Here is a 26,393-nt window from a genome sequence, read left to right on the forward strand (position 1 = left end):
TCTCCACATACCAACCCCAGCTTCTCTAGCCCCAGAGGATTCTGAGTCTTTTGTAGCAGGCACTGTGCCACCAGCATGTTTCACCCATGTGTTCTCCAAGGATGAGAGGAAAATAAGTATCTGTCAAATGATCTTTTATCAACCTTGTCATTCCTCAGATTTTGGAACGTGTAAGCATGAATTAGCTTTGCTTCCCAAAGGAGGACTCAAACATACCTTATACAGACTTCTTTGACCAAAGCAGTTGATTGCGACCCTATTTTCTTTTAAGTGACATGCCAGGCCCTCTCTACACACTGGAAGCAAAGAAAAAGGAATCAAAGGCTGAAGCTGTGTCCATCTTAAAGTGAAGCTGCCTTGGCTCCAGGCAAGCTTGTATTTTTTTGTGTTGGACTCCACCTGGGCAGGGGGTTGCCTGTGTTCTGAGACCCAGAGCCTTGGTGGAGCTGTCAGTCACTGGCACTGAGAACAGAGGATACTGAGGCCACCTCTCCTAGGGCATGTTGACTTTCTGCCTCTGGCTGAACACCTATTTCTCTTGCTGCACTTTCTCCTTCTCATTGTGTGTGAACTATGACACAAAACTAAGGTTTATTTCTGCATTTAGCAAAAATACTATCTTTTCTACTTATATAAAACCATATTTGATATCTGTGACCTTATTTTATTTATACAAACATTATTTTTTCTTAAAAATCAGAATAACTTGTTTTATTACTATAACCACAATTTCAATTACATGCTATATTCATACAGGTTGTTATTATAATCCAGGACTTTATTGTAAATGTTTTTGTCATAAAACTGTTAGGTCATCCTATACTCTTCTCTAGACTAAGAGATTTTTCCAGGTTAAGAAATGTGCCTTATAACTTTTTTTATTAATTAATTTTAATTAGGTATATATGATAGCAGAATGCATTTTGATTCATTGTGCACAATTGCAGCACAACTTTTCATTTCTCTGGTTGGACACGATGTAGCATCGCACCATATGTGCAGTCATCATCTTAAAGGATATTATTATCTTCAGTATTTTACCTCAAGACATTACTAGAATGGGAGATGAAGAAGAATGGTAAATACCCCAGCACATTTCTAATTCTTAATGAACAGTAAATAAACCAAAAATACATTTATAGTATCTACCCTCCCTAGAAGGGACAATGGACAGGATAGAAATGTTCCCCAACTCTGTACTGACATCCTAATTAGATGTTAATCATACAGAGGACTAAATGTCAGGTTCCTGTATGTGAAAGTCACCTTAGAGCATAAACACGTCTTACCACTGTCAGTTTTGTTTTCTTTCTTGTTCCTTCCATGTTTATGTCTTACAGTCAACCAAACTAGGCATAGGGTAAGCCACGATGTCTTATGTTAACAGTTACTAAGAAAGGCCCATGTAACTATATAGGACCTAGAGACTTGCATGAGGCTGGGGTGTTGTCATATTTGCCTAAGCCTGGGAGTCAAGTGAACTACAAATTCTTCATTTAATAGGACACAAGCACCTTCCCATAGTCTTAATCCTATAGAGGTAGAATGAACAATAAAAAAAAAAAAAACAAAAAAACAAAAAAAAAACAAAACAGGTAGGGAGAGAGGAAAAAAGGGAATGAAGATGGGGTGGGGTGGGGAGGTTAGAGGTTAGGGGGAAGAGGTGGGGGAGGGGTAAAGGGCAAAGGAGAGAAGTGGAGAGAGGAGTTGAGAATAAATGAATAAATGAGAAACCTCTGACCAAAACGATATATAAAATTTGGTACTTTGTATGGAAGAAAAGGGCTTCAGACATCTCTCAGGGCCTATTAACCTATTAACTATTAGTTGTTTCTATAGCATTTCAATAAATGGTAAATAAACAGTAATCCTAACCATGCTTCAAATTGGGTTCTATTCTGGGAAAGTGAGAAAAATTTGGAGATTCAACCTTAGGGGCTTCCCCATACAAATACACAGGGTCCATAGCTGAAGAACATTAAGATTAAAAACCTATTCAAAAAATTGAGGACATAACAAAAATAATACAACTAAAGTAATTTTAATAGTTCAGCAAAAATAAAAGTCAGTGAAACTATATTAAAGTTTCCAATAAAGATATAAAAAAGGAGAGATGAAAGAAAGGAAGGTTGAGTGGGAGGAAGAGGCCAGGAGGAGATGCATCTGCTGTGGAGCTAGGAGGACAACACAAAGATGAGCATCACACCTCAGAGCAAATCTAAAACAAACCTAAAGTGCTAGTAAAAATGACAGAATATATTCCTAACCAAATCAAAGCTAAAAAAGTAGGAGATAAAGAGGAAAAGGAAAGATGTCCCACTTGGCTCTCCCTTCTTTAAGGGTACTTCCTGTTGCATGTCTGCTTTGGATCCTGGCTTTAAATCTTTCACTCTGTGACCTAGGGTAAGTGACTTCACATTTCCAAAAGATATCAGCTACTTTAGCTAAAGAACAGAGATGATTAATAATGTATACCTCACAGAGCTGTGGTGAAAATCAGAAGAAATAACAAATGAAAAATGTTTACATAGTGCTGGTCATGTGGGGAAATCTTGGCAAATACTAGTGATTATTTTATTATTAGACACCCCATCCACACATCCAGGCCTGCAGCTGACATTCATAACATAAAGTTGTACCGGAAATTTTTTTATCTATTTAGCCAGATATATCTTGCTGTGTCAGAAATGAATTCCACCCTTCAGAGCCCCAGGCAGCCACCAGCAATCAGTAAGATTTTATGTCCTCACTTGCTGTCCAATTTAAACTTTTCTTGATTTCTTTAGGTTAAATCATAAATCACTTATTACTCTACTATATTTGGGACTAATGAAGAATAATAGTAACTATTAGCCACCACTGGTGCCATCAAATGAGAGGCTACTAAAGATATTATTGTCCCCATCTAATAAGTACAGAGAACCAGTATTTTAAATTACCTTTAGCCCTCACATTAAGTTCTTCTGCCTCTTCCCTTATTGACTTAGCTGTCAAATTCATGAAAACAGCCATGGACAACCTTGTACGCACATTAACATCAATTGGAAATCTTTTTAAAAAATGATGCCCAGTCCTACCCCATTCCTGGTTTATTATGTTGGGTTAAAACAAAAATACTGCTAGTGCCTTCTACTATCAACTGTGAGCTAAATAACAAAACTAAGAGTTTGTAGGCCTAGAGAGAATGCCAAGTTGCTCCACCAATACTTCTTCCCTCTCCTCCTAGCAAGTATCCTGACTTTCAGATGCATACCTTCCACCTCCAGTCTAGCCCCACTGACTGCCTCCATGTTTAAGGCTGGGGCACTTGGATCAGACCTAAAATAATCCACAGGTCCTGATGGAGTTACTGATTCACAGGAAGACAAGTAGCCCAGTATAGGTTAATGTGGCCTTTTCTCCTTGAGCCCATTTCTGAGGATCCTTCTGGAAGCAGTTCTTGCTCCATCCTGAGGATAGCTCTGGGAGTTACAGGAAGCATCCCTGGCCACATAAAGCAGACTGCTACAGAAGGGATGATCGATCCCAGAGAATGAGAAATGAGAGATGCAAAGAACCAATCGTTCATGACATCCCTGAAAGATGGGTCACACAATTAAGTCAATTGGGAAACTTTGCATTTCTGGAAATGAAGTGCATCAGTAAATTCCCTTAATGATTAACTAACAAGTTTGAAAGAGGTTTTCTATTTCTAGCAACCAGATGCATCCTAGAGATCCATGGAACATTTTATAAGAGAAGGAATAACTATATTTCAAATTGAATTATATCTGAAAAAGCTATTGGAATGTTATAAATAAACATTCAATTTTCAATACTAATTTTTGTCATATTTAGTACTATTACCATACTAAGAGCTGCTACTATCCTTCAGTTGTATTTGTAAGAAATATGACAAATGATATGTCAGTTATTATCCTATAATTACAGAAAAAGCCTCTGTGTTTTGTAACTGCTATTCTATAAAAGGAAATTAGTATGAAGTTAATACCAGATGAATAAGAAAGAAAACATCAAGCAAATAAAACAATAAATATAATAGCACAATGATTTTATTGATGGCAGAAGAAAAAAAAAAACTCTTCCTTTCACTTGTAAAGTTATTTGCTTCATTTAACTCAGTATTTTTACCCTTCTTTATATGTTGAAGTTTCTCCCCCTAAAAATCTGCTTCTTCTAAAAATATCCACCATGGCTGCATCTTAATCTGAAGGGAAAGTAGATGGTTTATCAACAGGTTTTGACCAGGATGTTTCAGTCAATGGCTCCTTTCTTCATGAAGACTCTATATTAAAAAGAAACAACAACAACAAAAAAATTGGATTCTTAATTTTTTCATATTTTTCAAGACACAATTTTGCTGAAACTCATTTGAACATGTGAAGTGTTTGCATAAATATCAATAGACCTCAAGTAGAATAAGATGAGTACTACTAATTAAACTTCATCTCTATAAAGTAATACACAGAGGAAAGAACAAAGTTTTGTTTGTTTGTTTGTTTATTTATTTATTTATTTATTTGGTACCAGAGATTGAACTCAGGGACATTCAACCATTGACCCACATCCCCAGCCCTATTTTTGTATTTTATTTAGAGACAGGGTCTCACTGAGTTGCTTAACACCTGTTCACTTTCGCTGAGGCTGGCTTTGAACTTGTGATCCTCCTGCCTCAGCCCCCTAAGCTGCTGGGATTACAGGCATGCGCCACTGCGCCTGGCTGAGCAAAAGTTTTAAAACCAAGTTTTTCTTTTAGAAACTGTACATCCTTACACCGTTAGATTGTTTATTGCAATTATGTTGTTTTCAGGAATGTGCATTAACTGAATAGTTTTTAACAAAGGAAGACTTGAAAATTGTAGCCTGCCAACGAGGAGTTACTCCATTCCACCTATCTTTGCTTTCTCTTTAAACACCTTTGAACTGGTTTTTCTGTGTCGCCTCCCACTGCCTGCTCCACACCTTTGTTAGGTACTACTGTATTTGAAACTATAAAAAATAGATGTTGACAACAGAAAACACATGATGAAAGACTCATTTGCTGCAGTCTTATCTGTTCAACTTCATACATGAAGGTGCTTGAGCTGGGACTGCAATAGCTACACACAAACAGCTCTAAAGCCTTCTGAAATAAACAGTCCCCAGACTAAAAAACATAGCTTTGAGCATTATTATCCTCACATGATGTCACTTTGATTGATATGGCAGGGTTCTGTAACAACTGTCTTTGAAGTAATCATTTCCCTGACCTGATTTGAAAAATTTGGCAAAGGGAAGATGGACCAGATCATCAAATAAATAAACATTTTAAAAACACATCTATTACTAGTTAAAATGGTATTGAAAACTGGACTTTGACTTGAGCATCTTTAGTTTTTTGGTAGGCTCAGATTGTGGTATCCATATGGAGTTCCTGGAACCAAACCCTCTTGGATACTGAGGATGACTGTGTTTCATATATACAATAATAATTATCACAGCATTGTGGGTAAAAAGCACTGAACAATACACAAGTCCATAATCTGACCAGTCCACAGGGGACTTGATGAAATAAATTGCAACACTGGCCATCTTTTAAAAGGAATAAGGAAGACCATGATGTACTAATAAAAAAGGAGAAAAAAAAAGCAAGAAGGTTGTTGAGAGCCACAGCCAAAGGGGCCCCAGAAAACTTCCAGCTGCCAGCAAACTCCCAGCTGCCGGCTGATGATTGGCTCACAGTGGCCCCAGCAACATCTAGCTGATTGGCTCCTCTGCGGTGATGTTCATTGGGCTGTTTCCCTGCCCTTCAGACTGCCAGCTGATGATTGGCTCACAGCGGCCCCAGCAACATCTAGCTGATTGGCTCCTCTGCGGTCATGTTCATTGGGCTGTTTCCCTGCCCTTCAGACTACGGAACTGCTCATTGGGGGACTTCTTTGGCTCCGCCCACGCGACCTAGCCAATCGGCCTCAAGAGCAGGAGGATTGTGGGAGGTTGGTTGGTGTGTGGGAGAGGCTAGTGGAAGCCGGTGGTGGCAGTTGGGCTCTGAAGGTTTTTCCTGAGGAGCTGTTTTGTTTGGCGTTTGTAGTTTTAAAAATAAAGTTTGTTTCTTTTGACAAGTGGCTCCTGAATTGTGCCCAGCCAGACTGCGGCAGAAGGTTTGTACTGTGTATATAATAGTCCACTTGTGTAAAAAAAAAAAAAAACCCACACACCCACACAAATAGCTACATAATCCAGTACATACACTCCTTCTATATTTATGCAAAAAACATCTCAATTCAGACTAGCTGCATCTAAAGGGCTAAGAACCACCAATGGTTTGTGAAATAGGAAGCCACCGAGATGAAAACAGAATAAGGATAAGCTGTGAAGAGTTGTGACTTGGACAGAGACAATTATTTAAAACCAGTTTGAGATTAAGAAAAAACAGTGTCACTTTTAAATTCAAGCTGCTGTGAGACACAAACACCTACCTATTTTATCTGCTCTCACACTCTACCACCCTGCTTTCTTAACATGTTCCTCCTCAAACACTGTAGCACAGGGAGAAAAATGGAATGATCTCATATATACAAGTCTTCTTTACCTGAGAAATTTAGGATTCTAACATTCTTTAATTATCTGAATTGACTATAATCTGACCCAAAAGTGCACTCTGATCTGATAAAGATGTAATTTCAACCATGACTTTTTATTTATAACTCCTCTTTTTAAAAATTTTATACTTTTGAGCTCATGGTTTTATGGTGAATTCACATTTGATCCTGTGAACATAAATTAATGTATTTTTCTGTCAGTCTTATTTTATCTAACTATAGAAGGTTTTACACCATTTGTTCACAGGCCAATTTTTCAAGGGTTGATTCTCAAATCCATTGGAAAACCTCCTTTTATAAAATCCTAAGAAAGATATAGATATAGTGGCATTGGGAATAAGTCTGACAGCCACTGAGGACAAGTATATATCTGAATCTTTAATTACAGCGGCCACCATGGCTGTCAGACTTTATACCTAGCATTTCCAACCATACAGGCCTGCCCTATATTTAACTCATAATATAAAAGTCTGATAGGCTCTATTTTAACTTTTAAAAGGTTAAATCTAATAGCGGCTTTAATAAACATCTATAGCATTGTCTCCTACCTGTGGAGATCTACCTACAAGAAGCTACAAGATCTTTGATTCCTATTTTATGTATTCACACCTATGTATTGTGTTGTTGTTTGTACATATGAGCCTGTGTCCATATATCATATACATGATATAAAAATTGACACAGATAAATGAGTGCTCACAAATCAAATTTATATAAGAAATGGATCCAAATACCTTTTAGTTCACGTGCCTTGAAAACGAAGTTCAATTTACGTTAGGCAAATAAATTAAAGATGTGTTTAAAATTACTAACATAAGCTTTTCTAGGTGGTCAGTCAATAAAGTGTTAGTTTCTATAAAATGTCTAAAATGTAATATCCATTGCTTCTAGGATTTTTCTTCAACATGGAAGAGATGGCTAATTCTGTTAACTATAATTGTCTGATATTCTTGTTTCTACAGTTAAAAGTGAGTAAATTAAATTTAACATAAATGGGATCAATCTTCATAAATGTGTTTGTTAAAGGAGACATCTGATTAATTTGCAAAATTAAAGTGCTAAAACATCAACTGCTTGACTTCTTAAATTTCATAAGGTAAGATATTTAACCATTAAATGTGTTTTTGTAAATTGGTAAATGAAAAAAGTTTGAGATTGCTTTGTTTTGGGGTCTTCACTAAAAGCAAATGATTAAGGGTTAAAATTCTACTTTCATGTATTGTTCTACCAACAACAATTAAAAGAAGAAAAAAATCCTCAATGTATTATAAAATACTGTTGTTTTACTTGGACCCAAGAAGCCTTCAGTTTTCTCCCTGAACTTCTGAGAATGATGCCAGCAATGTTGGGGGGTTTCAGGGAGTCTGAGCCAGCTGCAGTGGTTTCCCCTCCTCTACCTACCCTGTATCCTTCACTATCCAAGGTAAGGAAAATTTGTACATGTAAGTTTGTATGTTTTAAAGGTTCCCACCTGTCAGCCCTGGTTTTGGTGATCCTCTCTTGTCTATCTGTTCTTTCTGTTACTGGCCAGGTAAAATGTGAGCCATATTATACGATCTTACTGGTAGTCTCAAAAAAATTGAGATTTTGGCTGAATGTGCCACCTAAAGGTATGGGCATTTTTTTTTTGGTTGTTGTTTTGTTTGTTTTTAAATATTTTATTTTGTAGTTGTAGTTGGACATAACACCTTTATTTTATTTATTTATTTTTATGTGGTGCTAAGGAGTGAACCCAGGGCCTCAATGTGCTAGCAACTGCATACTGAGGGCTGTGGGCAGCCCACGGTATGGGAACTTTTAAGAGAAAGATGTTTCACTGTAATACTACTTGTCCTTTAAATGGTTTTCTAGATAGTTATACAATCATAAGATTTTGTTCATCAGCATAAAGTATATAGAAGATTCTGTATGTACAGATATTTATAGGCAGTTACAAGATAAGGAGTCTGGACAGTCAGGAACTATGTTGAAGCCATTAAAACTCACTGCCTCTGATATATAAGGATAGCAGGACACCAAAGAAAGGGTTACAAGAGTTAAATCCTTTCAGGCTGTTTCTCAGCCTGGCCCCAGGCAGCTGCAGATCACCTCTCTGGGGCTCCCTTCACTGAATATCAATATGCCCAGTTGAAGGAAAAAAACCCAAAGGAGAATCTGGGCAAAATTGACAGTGAGGAACTTACTTAAAGTTGATGACATTGTGATAAAAATAAGGGAAACAGGTCAGGCTCAAAAATATCCTGTGGTCTAACACTTTGACTGCAACCTGGAAGAAAGATTAAGGCACAGCTTTTATATATACTACCTCATCTGATCCCTTTTCTGGGATGAAATGTGTTGTGTAAATTAAATGCATAGATAACATTTATAAGGATTGTTTTAAAATATAAGTTTTAGAAAGGGTGTGAAACTAGAAAAGATAAAGTTATAGGTGTAGAAATATATTTTTTTTTTAGGATGGAAAATTAAAAGCTAAAGGAAATGTTCTTGATGAGAATATTTTGTCTGGTAAAGTAATATTCTTGTGCTAAGTCCAAGATGTAAGAGAGGAGAAAACTAAGGATGCAAGCAAGTTATAGAACATCTAAGTAAGTTACACAAGGTTTGTGGAGGGTAAATTTCAAAAAGTTTGTGTAACTAAATTGATTATATATAATTAACACAATCAGTTAAAGTTATTCAAGATTTTTCCTAAGGTCAAATATTAACATATGTATAAATCAAAGTTTAATCCTCTCTATTTTAAAGAAATAAGGATTTCTTAAAGCATTAATCTGCCCTTATCTATCAAGGTAATTTCTTATGTCTGTTAAGTTTTATTATTTAGAGTAACCAGTCTTAAAGAAATTAGGGTTGGTATATCTCTAGTTAAACAACAACTATTATTTCAGAGTGTTACACTATATTCCAGATTCCAAATTTTCTTTAAAAGTTAAACCTAGTTAATATAAGAATATCAGCATAACTGTGGCACTGTTACTGGCTTCCTTGTATACTAGATATATTCATATCTTCCAAGTAGATATATATTTTAAAATATAAGGTTTAAAAGAACATTTTACCAAGCTGGTATTCTTCAAACTAAAGTTTAAAGTAAAGACTTGGGATTATAAAAATTATGTTTCTTGATTCATAGCTATTATGCAAACTAAATATGTTTTTACTCTTGTTAATTTCATTATGTATTTTCCTTGTAAACTTCAGAACTATTGTCTGTTAGTGCCTTGTAAAAGCTCAACTTCTAATATAACAACATGAGTTAATTTGAAATAATTACTTATAGGACACTTATAGGACAGACAGGATGTAAGTACTAACACTGACCACAATTAAATGGAAGGGGTAAATAACTGTAAAGTTATAGACATTAAAATTAAAATCCTAGTAATCCTACTTTAAGACTGGTAAAACTGGCTTGCTGGATGTTTAAACCCAAAACTTTGTAGACTAAAGTTAAGGAAGTAAAAGGGCCAAAAAGAAAAATAGACAATATTTGGCTCTTGTCCTCTGAGTCAGTTTGACCCCAAGGAACAAAGGGACTTCTCTAAGGGCTTTGCAACTCTAGGCCATATAACCTCCTGATCAGGGGAATCACTGAGACCTTGGAGAACAGAAAGATGATCAATGCACATGCTATAAAGAGGAGGGCCATTGGAGAGAGAAGACATCTTTGATGCTTCAAAGGGAAGTCACATGGTTAACAAGACCCTGACCCATCCTGACAGATGGCACTAAGGGAGCAAAGAGGTTGCTCTCAAGTTTCCAAGACTGTTTCCCTGAGGGAATTCAACTCTTAACAATTGACAGGAACAAGATAAATTTGATTAGCTTGGTCTTGAACACATAGCAAAATAAGTTACAACCCAAATAGAGCCATACCTGGGCATTTAAAAGATAATAGTTCTTTGAATATAACTTAAGATGTATACTTGTGTCAGCTTCACCAAGAGTTTAATAAAGGTAGAGGCTACAAAAGAAGGATTCTTAGACAGGGGTGCCCAATAACTATCAAAAAAGTCTATCAGAGTCAAAAGCATTTTTGAGTCAATCTAAGGCCTACAAATCTTCCTAACTTCCTACACAGGCAGGCAGCCTTGATCTTTGTTTGCTAGTATGATTATGAACCTCTAAGTGACAAAAATAAAGGGAACTCTACTAAATATAGAGGATATACCTACAAAAAGGTATTTTACAAAAATCAAATGACATTAGATATCTTATCTTACGGGGGTATTTGTGACATTATAAAAACGAAGTGTTGTGTTTATATTCCTGGTAACTCTGACAATGTAACGAATATCCTTTAGGAGTTACATTCCCAAATGGAAGCCATGTACTCAGTGGCCTTGTCATGGAAAAAAAAACTTCTTAGCTCTTGCACCTCCTGGTGAAAAATTGCTGGTCTCTAATATCATATTCATTTATTTTGTATTAATCTCATTCTAATACTTATATCTTCTTGTTTATCTCATAGAAGCATTCATTTCTCAGATAACTTTATAACCTGTTCTTTCCAAACTAGACTTTTACCATGGACCCCTCAACTGACTCAAAGCATTCCTAAATGAGAAACCCAAACTGCTTGCCCCACTTCTCTCCCTTTAAGGCTGAAGGAGCCAGAGTGGTCATCATTCATTTCCCCTTACAACAGTAACTGCTCTTTTAATTAGAAGGGGGTGGAGGGATGAGATCAGGACAAAGGATAAAGAAAGGGAAAAAAAAGAAATGGGTAGATAGCACTCTCATCACCAATGCTTTGGCACAAAATACTTCAAGAGCCCTCCAAGATCTGAAAACTATTGATAATAAACTTGAATTAGAGTTGAATGCCTTATAAGCTACTGTAGTGGGCTTGGATGATCAGATACAAAGTCTTTACATCAGGCAACAATTATGATGCCATATTGCTTATTACTTTACTTGTGTAACACCTGTTCCATATAATACCTCCCAATGGGATTGTGAAAAGATAAAGACACATCTATTAGGAATTTGGAATCATAACAATGTTAGTTTAAATCTCTTGCAACTGCACCATTTAAATTCAAGTTATACAGGAAAGACATATTCCCATGTTATTTCCTGCCAGTTTTACAAAAAAGCTGTTGGATTATCTGAATGGTTTCAATCCTTGGAATGTGCTAAAACATACTATATGGCATCTCTTAGGACTCCCTTTGTTTTTTATTCTGTGTTGTTTTCTTAGAGTTAGCTACAAACTCCTCTAATCCCAGTTCCTGCACTTCGGAGTAGACAAGCATCATTTATTTTTATTTTTTTTAAATAAAAAGGGGGGAGATGTGGGCAGTGGTCACTTGGACCATGGTGTTTAACTGCCTAGAGCTGTGGCTAGCTTTGCCCTGGGAATATGCTGTTCAAAGGTGCAGGACGAGATTTCCTGGGAGCTGTGGTTATAGACCCTACCTGAAGAAGTTCACTGTAAAGATGCTGAGTGTTTCATGCAAGGTTATAGAATACACTAGTATAATAGCTTCTAGATCAACAGCATATGACCCCAAAATTACATTTCAATAAGTAACCAATCATGTTTTCTTCATCAAATTTCTGAATATATACCATGAAATATTTCTCTTTCTCAAAAAATCGAAAAGAGATTAAGCAATTAAAAAGTAAACTCAATTGTTGGTGTTTATTATATGTAAACTTTTGTGCTTTCAAAATTAATAATCATTTTACAGATCATTATCACTTTCAATAGAAGAGAGGAGGTACAGAGAAGAAAGGAAATTAGAAATAGCACTTGTGGGAAAAAGTTTGGTGGAAAAGGAGTATGTAACCATGGTATAATCTCAAATACTTTATACCAATTGTTTGAAGGAGCTATTTTTTTCTATCCATATTATTATGAAATATCAGTAATTAGACTTACATATTCAACATCAATTACATCTTTCTTTATATGGAAATCACTTTACAAGGTCAACTTTTTTTTACCTTCTCTGATTAGTTCCGTGCCCGGGGAGGTTGGTAAAACTGCTGGGTTGGCCGAGTAGATCGTCTTGGCTGGCCATCACCTCCTCTACGGAACTCAAGAGTTTGGTCATAGATGCCTTCTTCTTCCTGTTTTCAAAGAGCAATGATTTAACATGTTCAAAACAGCTCCAACTTTCCTAAGTTAAATACATTTTATGCCCCCCCCCATTTTAATGTACCCTCTTAAACTACCCTGGGATTTGGATCAGTCAACTTTGACAACAGAGGGAAGCAAGGGGAAGAAAAACAAAGGCAGGGAAACTGTTAAAACTTGTTTGGTACTTAGTTAAAAAAAGAATGTAATTGGTAAGAATAGAATCAAATTTAATTTCAGAAAAGGTAACTATTTCCAAGTAATTGTGTGATTGTCTCATCAGATGAATTAATACAATGTGGTGAAAACAGATGATCTAATATCATAAAAACAATTTTCTTGAGTATTTAGACTTCTAAATATTTTCACATATTTGTCATGGAAAAGAATCTTGATAAGATATGGAAAAAGGGTTGAAGAGGTACAGACTGTCTGTCCTCATTGGATGAAATCTCTAACATTGTTAAGAACCTTATGTCTAGAGATAGAGATAATGAATTGGAACATGGGGAGGTATACAATGTATATTTAGTATTCAGTATGACTCTTATTGTTAGGCATCCTCCATAGGATTCTTAAGACAGAAACATTATGTCCATTTTATATAAAGAATATTGAAGTCCAAGAATGCTTTCTAACTTTGCTTGTAAAACTTCTAAGAAAAATTTTGGTTTTGAATTTGGAACTCTGTTACTTATTTCTTTAAGTCTCAGTTTGGATATAAAAGAAACAAGTCAATAGTCCAAAATTAATGATTATCCTTGAAGACCTATCATCCAAGAAACAAGATACTCTGACAATATATCTAACTCAACAGCCTCCTTATAAAGACAAAATTTCAGATGAGTTCTCCTTTTTCTAAATCCCTTTCATTAACAATCTGAAAATGGTTAGAAGTGTCAGATATTTTATCTGTAATTTAGCAAAGCAATTAAAATGCAGGAAGAAAAATGTGAAGGTAGCCAGAGAAAGAACAGAGTTGTTTTTGTTGTTATTATGTTCTGAATGATTGCCAAATATTAGTTAAATTTGAAAAAGAGCTATTTAATTTTATTATAAATGACAACATTTAATATTAGTTTTGTTTTCTAAAACCAGCTGATAACATGTCTAAGTTGCATATTAACTAAAAAGGATAACAATGTGTTTGGTACTGCAGGAAATGAAGTAATTATTTTAGGGATTAGAATGGAATGTTATTTTTCTCCACACCCAGCTGCAGTACCAGCTGAAAACATCTAAAAATCTGTACTTTACCAATAAAATACACTGTTAAGAGGCAGGATACTGCATTTGCTGAGTGAGCTGGGTTTATATAATAAAAATGACATTACTATTTTAAAAAATTGTGTTTTCTGTGTTTAAGAATCAAACAGTACCAACCAAAACTATTGAAATAATTTTATAGAGATAACTGACCATGAAATTTATTTCCCATTTTCTACAAAGTAGAAGCCAAAATACAAATAAAAATGGTTCTGACAGTTTTGTTTTCAATTACTGTCAAAGGCATAACCTTTTTTTTTTTTTTTTTTTTTTTTAGTCTTTACAGGGCAGCAAGGGCAAATCTGGTTATGCACAACAACCACTTTTATAATCTACAGCTATTAATTTCATGCATTCAATGGGTATCTTCTTCCACTTTCTATAGCACACAGCTCAATTTAATAAATCAGTTTATTTTGAGCTGTGTTTGAATGAAATTCATGTTTTTTCTCCTTCTAGCCCATCTTCTTCCTTTAGTTTTCACTAATACATTACAGACTGAAAATACAAAGAAAATTCATTTCATAGTTCATGAGCATATTTTTAAAAATCTGACACTACATGACAGCTGGCATAATCCTGGAAGCATCCCTCTAGATTGGACAGACCAATCTATAAATTCAAAGAGATGAAGTAATTTACTCAAATTGTAGAACTTATTAGAGGGAAAGCCCACACCAGAGCCACTTTATTATTGACTCCTGGGCAAAAAGGTCTTATAGGCTTGTGATAAAGCCATAAAATGGGACTTTGCAATGTTATCTTCACGTAAGTTTTTGAGACTTAGAGCCATTTCATAAAGAGTCCAATTTTGGCTCACCTTAGACATGTTATCAGATAAAAGCTGGTTTTAAAAAACAAACTAATATTTCAAAACAAGCCCTCTTTCCATGCCAATATTCACTAGTCTACTGATCCTTTTTAATGAAAAAATAAAATAATACAAAAATCCCTGTGACATCAAGCAAAATGAGGTGGTATTTTGAAACAAAATAGAAACCAGTGCGAAAATGAGGCACACGACTCTATCAATAAAGCATATGATTTGTAACAACTGCATCTTTCCTGCACAACATCTTCAGTATCTCATTGGTGCACATAGTGTCTAGAATGGGGAGACAGACAAACTACATGTTTCCCATTTATGAATGAGTTATTGAAGGTCACTGTAAGTCAGTTACTTGGAACCTGAAATGTATTTCAGTAGGTTTGAAACACACATAATAGTCAGGTTCTCTGTATCACAAATATTCAAGTGAAGTGCAGCTAAGCATATAAATAATATTATACTCTGGGATGGGGATGTAGCTCAACAGTAGAGCCTCCGAACACACATGCGCCTGGGCTTGATACACAGCATCACCAGAAAAGAAACAACAACAAAACCAAACAAGTATTCTTCTTGGAGCAGTGGTTCTCATTTCATAGATACTTTGTCACTCAGGAGATATTAGGCATAAACAAAGTTGTTACTGCATCTAATAGAGGACAGGGATGCTGTAAAACATTCTATAATGCACAGAATGGCCTATATCACAAAGACTTATTGTATTTGCTAATAATGTAAATAAGCTACTGTTTTTATTTACTTAATCTAATAAATCAATTTATCTCAGATTACCATTTCTTCACCATTTTTTCACAGTTACAACTGTGAGGAGACAATGATAGATTATTTAGCAGGAGCAGGGAATGGGGATGGTAATTCTCTTAATTAAAATAAACCTAGTAAATTAATGTAAATTTATTTACTTCTTTTGCACTTTTGGGGATTGAATCCAGAGCCTCATACATGCTGGGCAAGCACTGTAACACTGAGCTTTATCCCAGCAGTTTTACTTTTTATCTTGAGACAGGGTTTTGCCAAGTTGCCAAGGCTGGCCCTGAATTTGTGACCCTCTGTCTCTACTTCCCCAGTTGCTGAGATTTTAGGCATGTGCCACTGAGCCTGGGAATACCTGTCCTTTAATAGTTATTTTGTGTATAGCTTAATAAAATATCTTCTAGTTTATTCTTTTTAACAAATTGTGTAGTAATGATAAAACATAAGCCAGTGGATGAAATTCAATGTTCTCTCAATAATCATCCTTGAATTTTAGAATGTTTTAAACAATTAAATATTAGTAAGTACATGTCTCCTTCAGTAATTCACCTATGGATCACCTACTCTGAAATTCCAGGCCACATTTTGCCTGGTTTCCTTGAGTTTATGGAACTTTAACTACTTGCAATATAACAACCTAAGCAAACAATCACTGTAAAGACAAATCTTTCTCCAAACATTACTCAATATACTTCAAAAGTAGGACTTAAATATTTTTAAATGACTTATTTTTAAATTGTACCAATATTTGATATATCAGAGTCACTGAAATCGAAAGTCAAACCTGGATCTGCTCTTACTTTCTATGAAGATCAAGCATAACCTATGTACCTGTGAAAGCTGTGTATTATCAACACTGAACCTCAATTTACCAATTACCTTTGTTTAAGAAGTATATTTCACTTCATATTTATTGTTCTCCCCCAAAACAACCCAAGTTTATGGTAGCCTAGAACCACAGATTATAAGACAAAAGTTTTTGTGAAGAAGTTCTTCATTCAAGTCATTAGTGCCACAACCTGAACTAGAATGCAGATCTGATTCACAGCCCTGGCTGCCTGTCACTGTGCTCCTGAATAGGCAAAGTGAGAAACACAGATATTAATTTCAGAACTAGAAGGGAAATTGGGGATAATCTAATGGAGCAGATTTGTATGATTATTATTGTTGTTGTTATTAATTTTGAGGTAAATGCAGCATGTTTTTCAAATTAAATTTTATGTAGAAAACTGATGTAAAGAGATGGGCTTAGATTAAAGTAGGCATCTTTACAGGTATGGGCACTGTTCTTTGGCTTTCTCTTCCTCAGTGTCCCAAGATTTGTAACACTCAAGGCACAGATATTAAAAACTCAACCTAATCAAACCTCTGCTATACACTGGGAACCAACGGAGTGGAGTACTTGATTGATAAAAGAAAGTGAGCTAGTGAAAAAATAGGAATTGGAATGCAGGACTCCAACTCTGAGTTCAGAGCCCTTTCTCTTTTGTCTGTGATTACAGAGAAAATCTATACCCTACTTTTAATTCCATAAATTGTCTAATAATAAAAGCTCAACTAAATGGAGGGAAAAAAAAACCATGGACTTCACTAACATACGAAAAAGCTATTATATAAGCAAATATACTAAAATTTATAAGACTAAATTTTCTTAGTGTTTGAAGCTTTGAGTAAAACAAAATTCCACTTTAGAAGAAAACATAATAGGGAATTATAGTCTCTCTCCCTTTTCCCTAGAGCAGCTCTAAGACCACTTTTTTTAATAATATTTTTTGTAGTTGTTAATAGATCTTTATTTATTTATATGCAATGCTAAAAATTGAACCCAGTGCCAGGCAATTGTGCTACCACTGAACCCCAGCCCCACTTTTGTTTAACGTATACATATATCTGGCAATATTTTATATAAACCAAAGCATTTTATGGCAGAAATGAGAAAAAAAGAAAGCACTAATTTAAGACAAAAGAAAAAATCAGATTCAAAATCTAATTAGCAAACAACTCTTCCAAAATGCATGGCTGATATAATGATTTATTCCTATATCAGAGGACTGAGGAATATTTCACCAAGTTTCTGATCTTTTCTTTTTAAAATTCATATTTTCAAAGGAAATAAATATTCTTGATTTTACCAGGTATGATAAAAACCATACAAATTCTTACTAGCTCAAGTGTTTCATTTTATGCTAACTAAAGCACAATCTGAATAGACTTAAAACTTTAACATAAAAGAAAATGTGGGATTTTTAAATGAACAAATATAGTAATGTTTTTCCTAAACATGATTTTTTAACTCTTTGATACAAAGCAAAAAAGCTACTTTTAGGGGATTAGGTACTTATGAAAATTCAGATAAGTATCAAAAGGTTGCATCCATATTTTAAGTAGGAGAATAAAGTATAGAAAAGAGACTAATTTCGGCCTTACGTCTTCCAAAATGATAAATGTTATGGGTCCTCTTTCATTCAAAAGTACATCTAAGTTTATTTACAACTTAACAATAGAAAAAAGGGAACGAATGTTTATTCTACCATGTGCTTGCATTACGTATCTTGTCTCCTTTACTCTTTGCAAGAATGCTCTGAATTATTTAATCTCCCATTTCAGAGTTATGTTAAGTGACCATGCTTCAGAAGATCCCTAGGCTGTACAACCTAAAGTTCTTTGCATTGCATTACACAGTGTATATTTACATTTCTTGCTTCAGAGAGTTTTTCTTAATTTAATAGCCTAATTTTCTAGGGTTGATTCTTTTAAATTTTTTTCATCATTATTGAAGCATAATTGACAAACAAACATAAGGGCAAATAGCAGTCATGAATTTAAGGGGTACAACTTGATATTTTGATACTATGAAATGATCAAAAACTAATTAACAAATCTACTATCTCACATGGTTACTATTTTTTCCTAATTATGTTTCGGAAAAACATTACCATATTTATTCTCTCTCTCTCTCTTTTTGTGGTGAGAATATTGAAGTTCTATCCTTTAAGCAAATTTCGAGTATACAATACTGTATATCGTCAATTGTGGTCACCAAGATCTTTTTAAAAATTTTTTTTAAATATTTATTTATTTTTTAGGTGTAGGTGGACACAATACAATGGTTTTATTTTTATGTGGTCCTGAGGATTGAACCTGGGTCCCGCCCGTACGAGGTGAGTGCTCTACCACTGAGCCACAATCCCAGTCCACTGTTAACACCATACAGATATTTATCAAAATCTATTTTGGTATTATTAGCCTTTATTTTTGCATAGTAAATAGAGCCCAGTCACCATGATCTTGAGCTCATTCATCTTGCATATGAAACTTTGTACCCTTTGAACACAACATCTCCCCGTTTTCCTTAACTCTTTTTCCTGGTTACCACAATCCTATTCTTTGTTTCTGTGGATTTGATTTTTTTAGATTCCATGTGTTAAGTGAGATCATGCAGTATTTGTTTTATTTTACTTAGAATAATGTCCTTAAGATTCTATGGTCAATTCTGAATAAAAGAATTGCATAACCCTGCAGGTAGTGTAAATACCATTTAATGGTCATCATCTTTGTTGAGATCCTATAGTGCAGTCCAAAGAATGAATGTATCACTTGTAAAGACATGTACCTCTCTCTAAAACACACTGCCTGTTTTAGCTAAAGGTTAAATAGATTACCAACACTCCAGAAGTCAGAGTAGGCAGCATATTCCTGCTCTAATGTGTTGGGAGATTTCCTGGAGAAATATTATGTTAAGGAACTGGCATTTAAGAGCTCTGTCCTTTAAATCAGATCTGAGTCTGGGCTTAGAGTCTACTACAACCTAAGCATTTAACTATGCTTTCCCTATGTCTCAATTTTTTTCACATACAAAATAATCAGGACTCCAGAGATTTACTAGGAGAATTATATGAGATAATAAAGAGTTTAACAACTTTATATTGGTTACTATCCTAAATTAAATAACTTCAGGTTAATAAAATATACATCCTTCCTTCACTTAAACTATGCAGATTCACGGATTTTCCTGAAAATCAGGAACTTAGCTCCCTGTTAACAGTATTCCCCAAATTACTTTGTGCAGATAAAGAAAGTGAAGAGGTCTTTGGAGAAAATCAAAGGGCCAATTCAAGGAAAAAAGGTTCTCACCCTGCCTTTCTTTTATTTCTTCAGAAGTTCAAAAACTACACACAAAAACTAATAATTTTACATTATAGTTCAGTTTGTTGCTGCCATTGTTTTTGTTTCGCAAGAAAGTCAATCTTTTTTTTCTTTTGAATTATAGCAAAACCATCAAACAGAACAAAAGGAGGGAGGAAATTAGCGGAGGATCAAGATTGAAAATGATCAATAAAAAGTTAAAGACACTACATAAAATATGAATATTTAAAGATGGAATTAAAATAAATTAACATGATTAATCTGTTTAATATCTCACCCTCAGTCTGTACACTTGAAATTTTAGTAAAAGTCATAAAATGGAACAGGCTAAACACAACAATATTAAAAGTAGAAGTATAGCAATAATGATTAAAAATGGAAAATATATATACACCTATTTATGTCTATTGATATGTTTTCAAGTCAACATACATAATTAATGTTTGCAAAAGCAATGCTGTGCTCAAATATGCTAGTTGAGCAAATATGTATTAAAAATATTTATGGTTAAGATAGATGAGCACTAATTACAGGTGTTCAACTGTTTTAATTATAATTTCTATCATTTTTACATCTTAAATTGACTAATATAATTTAAGATAGGTTAACTAAATTCTTTCCCTGAAAGTAATAATTACTATAACATAATACCACACTGCCTTTGACTCTAAAGAGTCAATTCCATGCATTTTATCTCACTGACCAACTGAGACAGAGATACATGGTATGTTACAGTGAATTTTGTAATACAGACATAAGAAACTGAATTAAAAGAAAAATTTTCATGTTAAATTGATAAATTACAAACCAGATCTTTTGCTTTTAAAGAGCACTAAGGGTTAGAATGCAGAAGAAAAAATTGGGACAAAATGCCTCATATACTTATTTTTAAAAAGCTGCAATACCAAATGATACAGAAATAAATAATTTGATCCTTTATTGATGATTAAGAAAATAAGATAGTAGGGACTGGGGTTGTGGCTCAGTGGTAAAGCCTCACCTAGCATATATGAGGGTTCAATCCTCAGAAGCACATAAAAATAAATTTTAAAAATAAAGGTATAAAAAATAAAAAAGAAAAAAAAGGGAAAAGAATGAAAAATTCTAACCTTAAAGCAAATAGAGCCCCAACATAATAATACCATTATCACATTTAATTTCTAATTCATGTCTAACTACTCATACTAACAATGCTTGCATAATAAACTATAATTACTTCTCTTTAGTGAAGCATATAGAAAAGATAAGTTTTAACTCATTTTATCAGTTATTAAGCCAGCTAAGTTTTCATTTTAGGTATACCTAGGAGTCACTGATGTGATCTCCTCTGCAGTACAAGATTCCTTTGCTGTATCACACAAATGCTGGTTTTGCCCCCTTGAAATAACTGGTGAAGTTAGCTGAAGCTTTCTTGGACAGCCAATTCTACTGTTTTGTATTTTTCACTATAAAGTATAAACCTGCATTTCTGGAACTTCTATTTATGTTTTCCAGATCAGTCTGTTTCCTCTACCATAGAAAAGATTTTAAGTTATTTAAAGGCAAATATAATAACTTCTCTTACTCTATTAATAAGAATCATTTGTCAAATACCATTATTTTTAGAATATGCATCATTTTGATCATCTTTTATACAGTTTAGTATTTACTTTTCCACATAACCTAAAAATCACAATAATATTTTAAGTATGGCCTGCCTAGAAGAACATAACACTAATATGTATTTCTCATGAGGAAGGTACTGTTCTAGGCAATTTATATGTCTATCAGGGAACTGGTTTAATGTTAATGTTTTTATCAGTTGCTTGATCAGTATTCACTCATACTGTGCTTGCCATTAACCGAAATTTCTATAACCTCCCAGGTCTATTTCATTATGTATTTGTAGAGAACAGTTTTTCTGACCTACATACAAAGTTCTAAATTTAAGTGTTGTTGATGTTTGTGCACTAATAAAAGATATTACTTTGGCACAGTATCATCATTGGCATAGTGAATAACTGTAACATCATATCAGATATTTATCAAAAGCTATTTTGATAATTTATTAGCCTTTGTTTTTGCATAGTAAATAGAGGACTGCCATCTAAAAGGGTACCATCTAGATAGGTAGTTAAAAGTACCTTAATCTTGGAACTATTTTCTAGTGAAATTTAGACGGTGATAAGAGAGTCTTAGTATAAGATTAAACTATAATAGCAAGAAATAATAGATTAAAAGGCCTAGGTAGGTTTATTTTCTACCATTTGCAAAATAGTTTCTAGTCCCTTGAAAAATATCAGCTGATAATTCTACTCAAATACATCTTAAATTGTGAGAACTAAGATTGGTTAAAATAAATGAATGAAAGACACCTTATCAGAACAACCTATCACATATCAAATTAGAAGTTACTGTTATGCTGAACATTCTTAGGTATATCATTTCATTAAACTCACACAAAAATTCTCCAGTAGGTAATTTCATTTGCTTCCATTTATAGGTAAAATATAGGATCATGCTCTATGGTGTTAGCTAGTACTAAACCTAAACATCAGTTCTGAAACCCAGCCCAAAGATTTTAGACAAGTTACTTAATATCTCTAAACCTGAATTTATAGCTTTTCTGGTGTATAAAATGAAGATTCCATAGAGATCCTATAGATATTAAACCAGTTAATGTGTAACAAGTAATATATCTGGTGGCACAGAAGAAGTATTTCAAATGGTAACCATGTTGAACAGAAGGAACTTTAGTCCTCACATTCTCAACCGTTTATACTATTTTACCTCAATAAGTTCACAGAGAAGTAATATCATCTCGTTACTATCAAATATATAGATTTCACTCAGTATGTTTAAATTTATGAATTTCCCCCCTCTTTTCCATAGTGTTCAGTATTTGAGAAGTTAGACAGTATATAACATTTCCGTTTTAAAAAAATATTATTCCCAAGCTTAGGAATCTTTCACAATCATTTTAGATGGTTAAAGAAAGGAAAAGATATCACAAAGATTTTCTCCAAGAATAATAAGGGATATGAACTTATTTCCATCAAATGCAAGTTCTATATTTTAAAAATACACAAAAACAAATCATTTGGATGGTGAGTTCTGAGAGATGAAGTCTATATCGTTATTTTTAGAGTGAAGCTTATTAAGGCTCAATGAGAAGTCAAAAAGACAGAAATTCATAGTTTTCAAACAGTTTATAAACTTCTTTGTTCAGAGTATAAAATGTATACTATGTTAAATTTCACTTTCATTGCTTTTGAAGAAAGGCATGACAGTCTTTTAAAAACTGCACTTAAGTAGGAGGAAAAGTTTGTCTAGGGTTAAACACTAATTTATGCAAAACCCAGGTTTTGACAGGACTCCTGTCAATGTCAAATAGCAGGTGCACTTTTTGTAGGACTGGCAGAAAAGCCTTGTATCAGAGCTAAAATGAAGTTGCTGATTTATGAAGGCTGTTAAAAACCATAAAATTTTGAAAGCATGGAATAAAATAGTTTCCATAAAGAAAAAAAAATAGAAATCAATATAACTTTGCAGCAAATATCATTAGCTTAAGGGACCATGATTCAATCATTTTCTGAAAAAAATTCGTTTACTTTAAAAAATGTGGATTTTATATTAGAGCTATATTTTAAGAGTAAATATAAAAATTCATTTTATTAATAACATTCGAGCAGAAAATAAAATTTTAACAAAAAAAAATGAAAGAAAAGAAATTAGCTTGAAGAAAAGGAGGGTAGGAAGAACCAGTGAGGGTTTCCTTCCAAGGTAAGTAATTCAGGATGGATATACAAGTTCTAATTTCAATTTGTACCTGCTTCTGCAATTCAGGGTCAAAAATCATCACTTTTCAGATATTACCAATAAATGAGGATACTCTTTCCAAAGCCTTAAAGGAAACCTAAAGAAATGAAACTAACACTGATTCAGAACCCACATGCCTGACATTTTAATCATCCTGCGACCTAACAAAATATTTATTGAGCAGTTTCTGTGTTCCTCACAACCACCCTATGAGGTTACTGTTATTTTTCAGAGGAGAAAATATAACCGAGGTTAAAAAAGATTATATATACCTAGGTTATGCTGGACTCTAAAGTTCATGCTCTCTCAACATATTACAGTAGATGCAGAGGCTAAAGGATAAAATTAGGCTAATTATGTAATAAAACTTTTATGAAGTTAATATGAATAAATATCAAGTGCTTTCCATTTAACATTTTAAATATATAATGAAAGCAATGAATTAAGGTAAATACAGAGCTTAGAACTAATTTCTGGTACAAAAACTAAAGAATACAATAAAGTGAGATATCAGTTCCCAAATGTAAATTTCTATTCTTTATAATGCCAGATGCAACATAAAATGGTTTTCTTTTATTGGTTTGAGTCAAGCTATTTAAACATTTTATCCTAGTGAGTTATAGAGGCAAAGAACCTAGCACACAATGCCAAACTAGCTCTTATGTGGCACCTTATACTTACAAAATGACTTTGCAATGTGTTGGTATTCATGCTCATTTTTCTTTCAGTGAAGAAAGGAGGCATTTTTTTAAAAACTGAGAGAAATCCAACCAGCTTATCAAATACAGAAACCATCTTTATAAAACTCATTCAAGTTAAAATTTTCCCCCCTCCCTTTGTATCTACAGATATAGATTATTATCTTTTCCAAGAACATGACTACTTGAGAAGGAAAGTATAATAAAGCACTAAAATTCACCAAATATTTTCAAATTCTTGACATTAACATTATTCATTTGAATACATTTATCCACAGAAATTTAGATAAATACAAATTATTATTTTGTACACTTAGCAAATTTGTACATTTACTTGAGAATTTGTCAGTAACATACTTTAAAAATAAGGGGTGTTCATCAATTTCATAAATCCCCTAGTAATATTTCTCTGTTTCAAGAGTTATAACATTCATAGTATGAACTGTGAGACAGGTTATTTTTCTAAACTCTCTGTAGTTTTAGAGATCCTAAGTTGTTTTGGGTTCTTTTTTAGAAATTTTACCAATATTTTGGGATGGTAGCAATTAGAGATTAAGTGTCTATGATAATAGAATTGTGCCCTCCAATGACACAGATTACTCTATGGTAGTTTACAGACTTCTTTTTGATCATAAGAACATCTATTCTTAATAGGATTATGTAGTTTCCTATTTGGATTCCGTTTTTAAATTTCATTGCTAGTGATGGACAACACTTTACAGCTGTCATACAAAAATTATGATGAGCACTAAAACATTTTTCTCATTTGAAAGTGATAGGAAAATCTCTCTCCATGAGTGTTGATAATAGATGAATAGGTCAGTAGATTAGGTTAAACCTTATGAAATTAAACAGTGTCTTAAAAAATAATTTCCTGCCTTATTTTCTTGCTCTCTTTACTGAGATAAATCCCTCAAAGGAACAATTTAGCAAATACCACAAATTTTCAAACACTAGTATGTTTCACATGTGTGTGCATAAGTGCATGCACATGTATACACACATTGTGTCTTGCTTTGCTCAGGTACCTGGATAACATTTTTATTTGTTGAATATATTCATACCTGGCATAAAGATGAACTCAAGATGACGTGAAACTTTGTTAACATTCCTGGGATTATATTGCCATATAACCAAGAGCCTAAAATCTGCTTCACAGGACATTTTCCAATACTGAATTTTGCTGATTTCCAAGGGTCACAATATTATTACTAGATAGACTCTCAAACATCAACTTCCTCATGAGACCCCTCTACTGATAATTGGTTGAATGGTTACCTGTTAGCTTGGGCTTAATAAACCCAGAAGGGTTATATCACTTGTGGATCAAATACTTTCCTTATGTTACTAAAAGACTAGAAACTGAGAATGAACGGTCATAAAATAATTCTTGTTCATTTTACTTGCTTCTGAATTTTTTAATTGAAAGTATATTAAAAAGTTTATAAAACTGAATTTATACATACTGGGGCTACATTATCACTTAAAATCAACTACAATGTTGAATATATTCTCATATAAGACTGAATTATTTTTATTCACTTACTATAAAGGCTTCCCATATATTAAAGTCTTTATAATGATCTTTTATGATAAATGTATAATATTTCAGATAGATGATATTTTACCATTCTCTTACTATGGACATTTAGGTCGATTCTAGTTTTCTTTTTTTTTGCTATTATGAAAATGTTGTAATAATAATCTCCCAGCAATTAACTCTTTTTCTTTTTCTATACTTCAGGGGGAGACATTAACAACAGTAGAAATACTGGATTCAAATTTATGAACACTTTTAAGTCTTGGGAGAAAAGAAAAAAAATCAAAAGAATCATAACACTTCGCACTGCTATTAGCAATGTATAAGAGTACCCATATTACTGCATCCCTGCCAGCATGAGTGTTATCATTTACTTTCCCCCCATTAATTAATAATCTTAAAACTATACTAATTGTTTCAATTTGTAGTTTATTACGTCCAGAAGTCAGGATTTCTCTTTAATTTTTAGTCAAAAAAAGATGACACTGCTACTTCAGCAAGAAACCATATTGAGCATAAGTCAATGGTTTGAGGCTAAAAAAAATAAAAGCCTTAATAAAGTTAATCATGACACGAGTAACTGTTATTGTGCCACACAGTAATTAGTCATTAATATGGCAAGCAGTTCCTATAAGTGGCTGTTATCACTATTATTTACAGATAGCCAAACTAA

The 26,393-nt window shown here is 33.6% G+C and overlaps 1 protein-coding gene across 1 annotated transcript in view; it reads right to left on the reverse strand.

Annotated features, from left to right (window-relative positions):
- Positions 1–4,102: 4,102 nt before the first annotated feature.
- The window catches only part of LOC113190761 (tudor domain-containing protein 3), an 89,238-nt gene continuing 66,947 nt past the window's right edge, over positions 4,103–26,393 (reverse strand). The window contains 2 exon segments of the mRNA XM_077794154.1: positions 4,103–4,285; positions 12,537–12,662. Of these exon segments, the coding sequence (XP_077650280.1) occupies positions 12,546–12,662 (117 nt within the window). The 3' untranslated portion in view covers positions 4,103–4,285; positions 12,537–12,545.

The sequence above is a fragment of the Urocitellus parryii genome, chromosome Y, assembly GCF_045843805.1.
Source record: "Urocitellus parryii isolate mUroPar1 chromosome Y, mUroPar1.hap1, whole genome shotgun sequence".
Classification (NCBI taxonomy): Eukaryota; Metazoa; Chordata; class Mammalia; order Rodentia; family Sciuridae; genus Urocitellus; species Urocitellus parryii.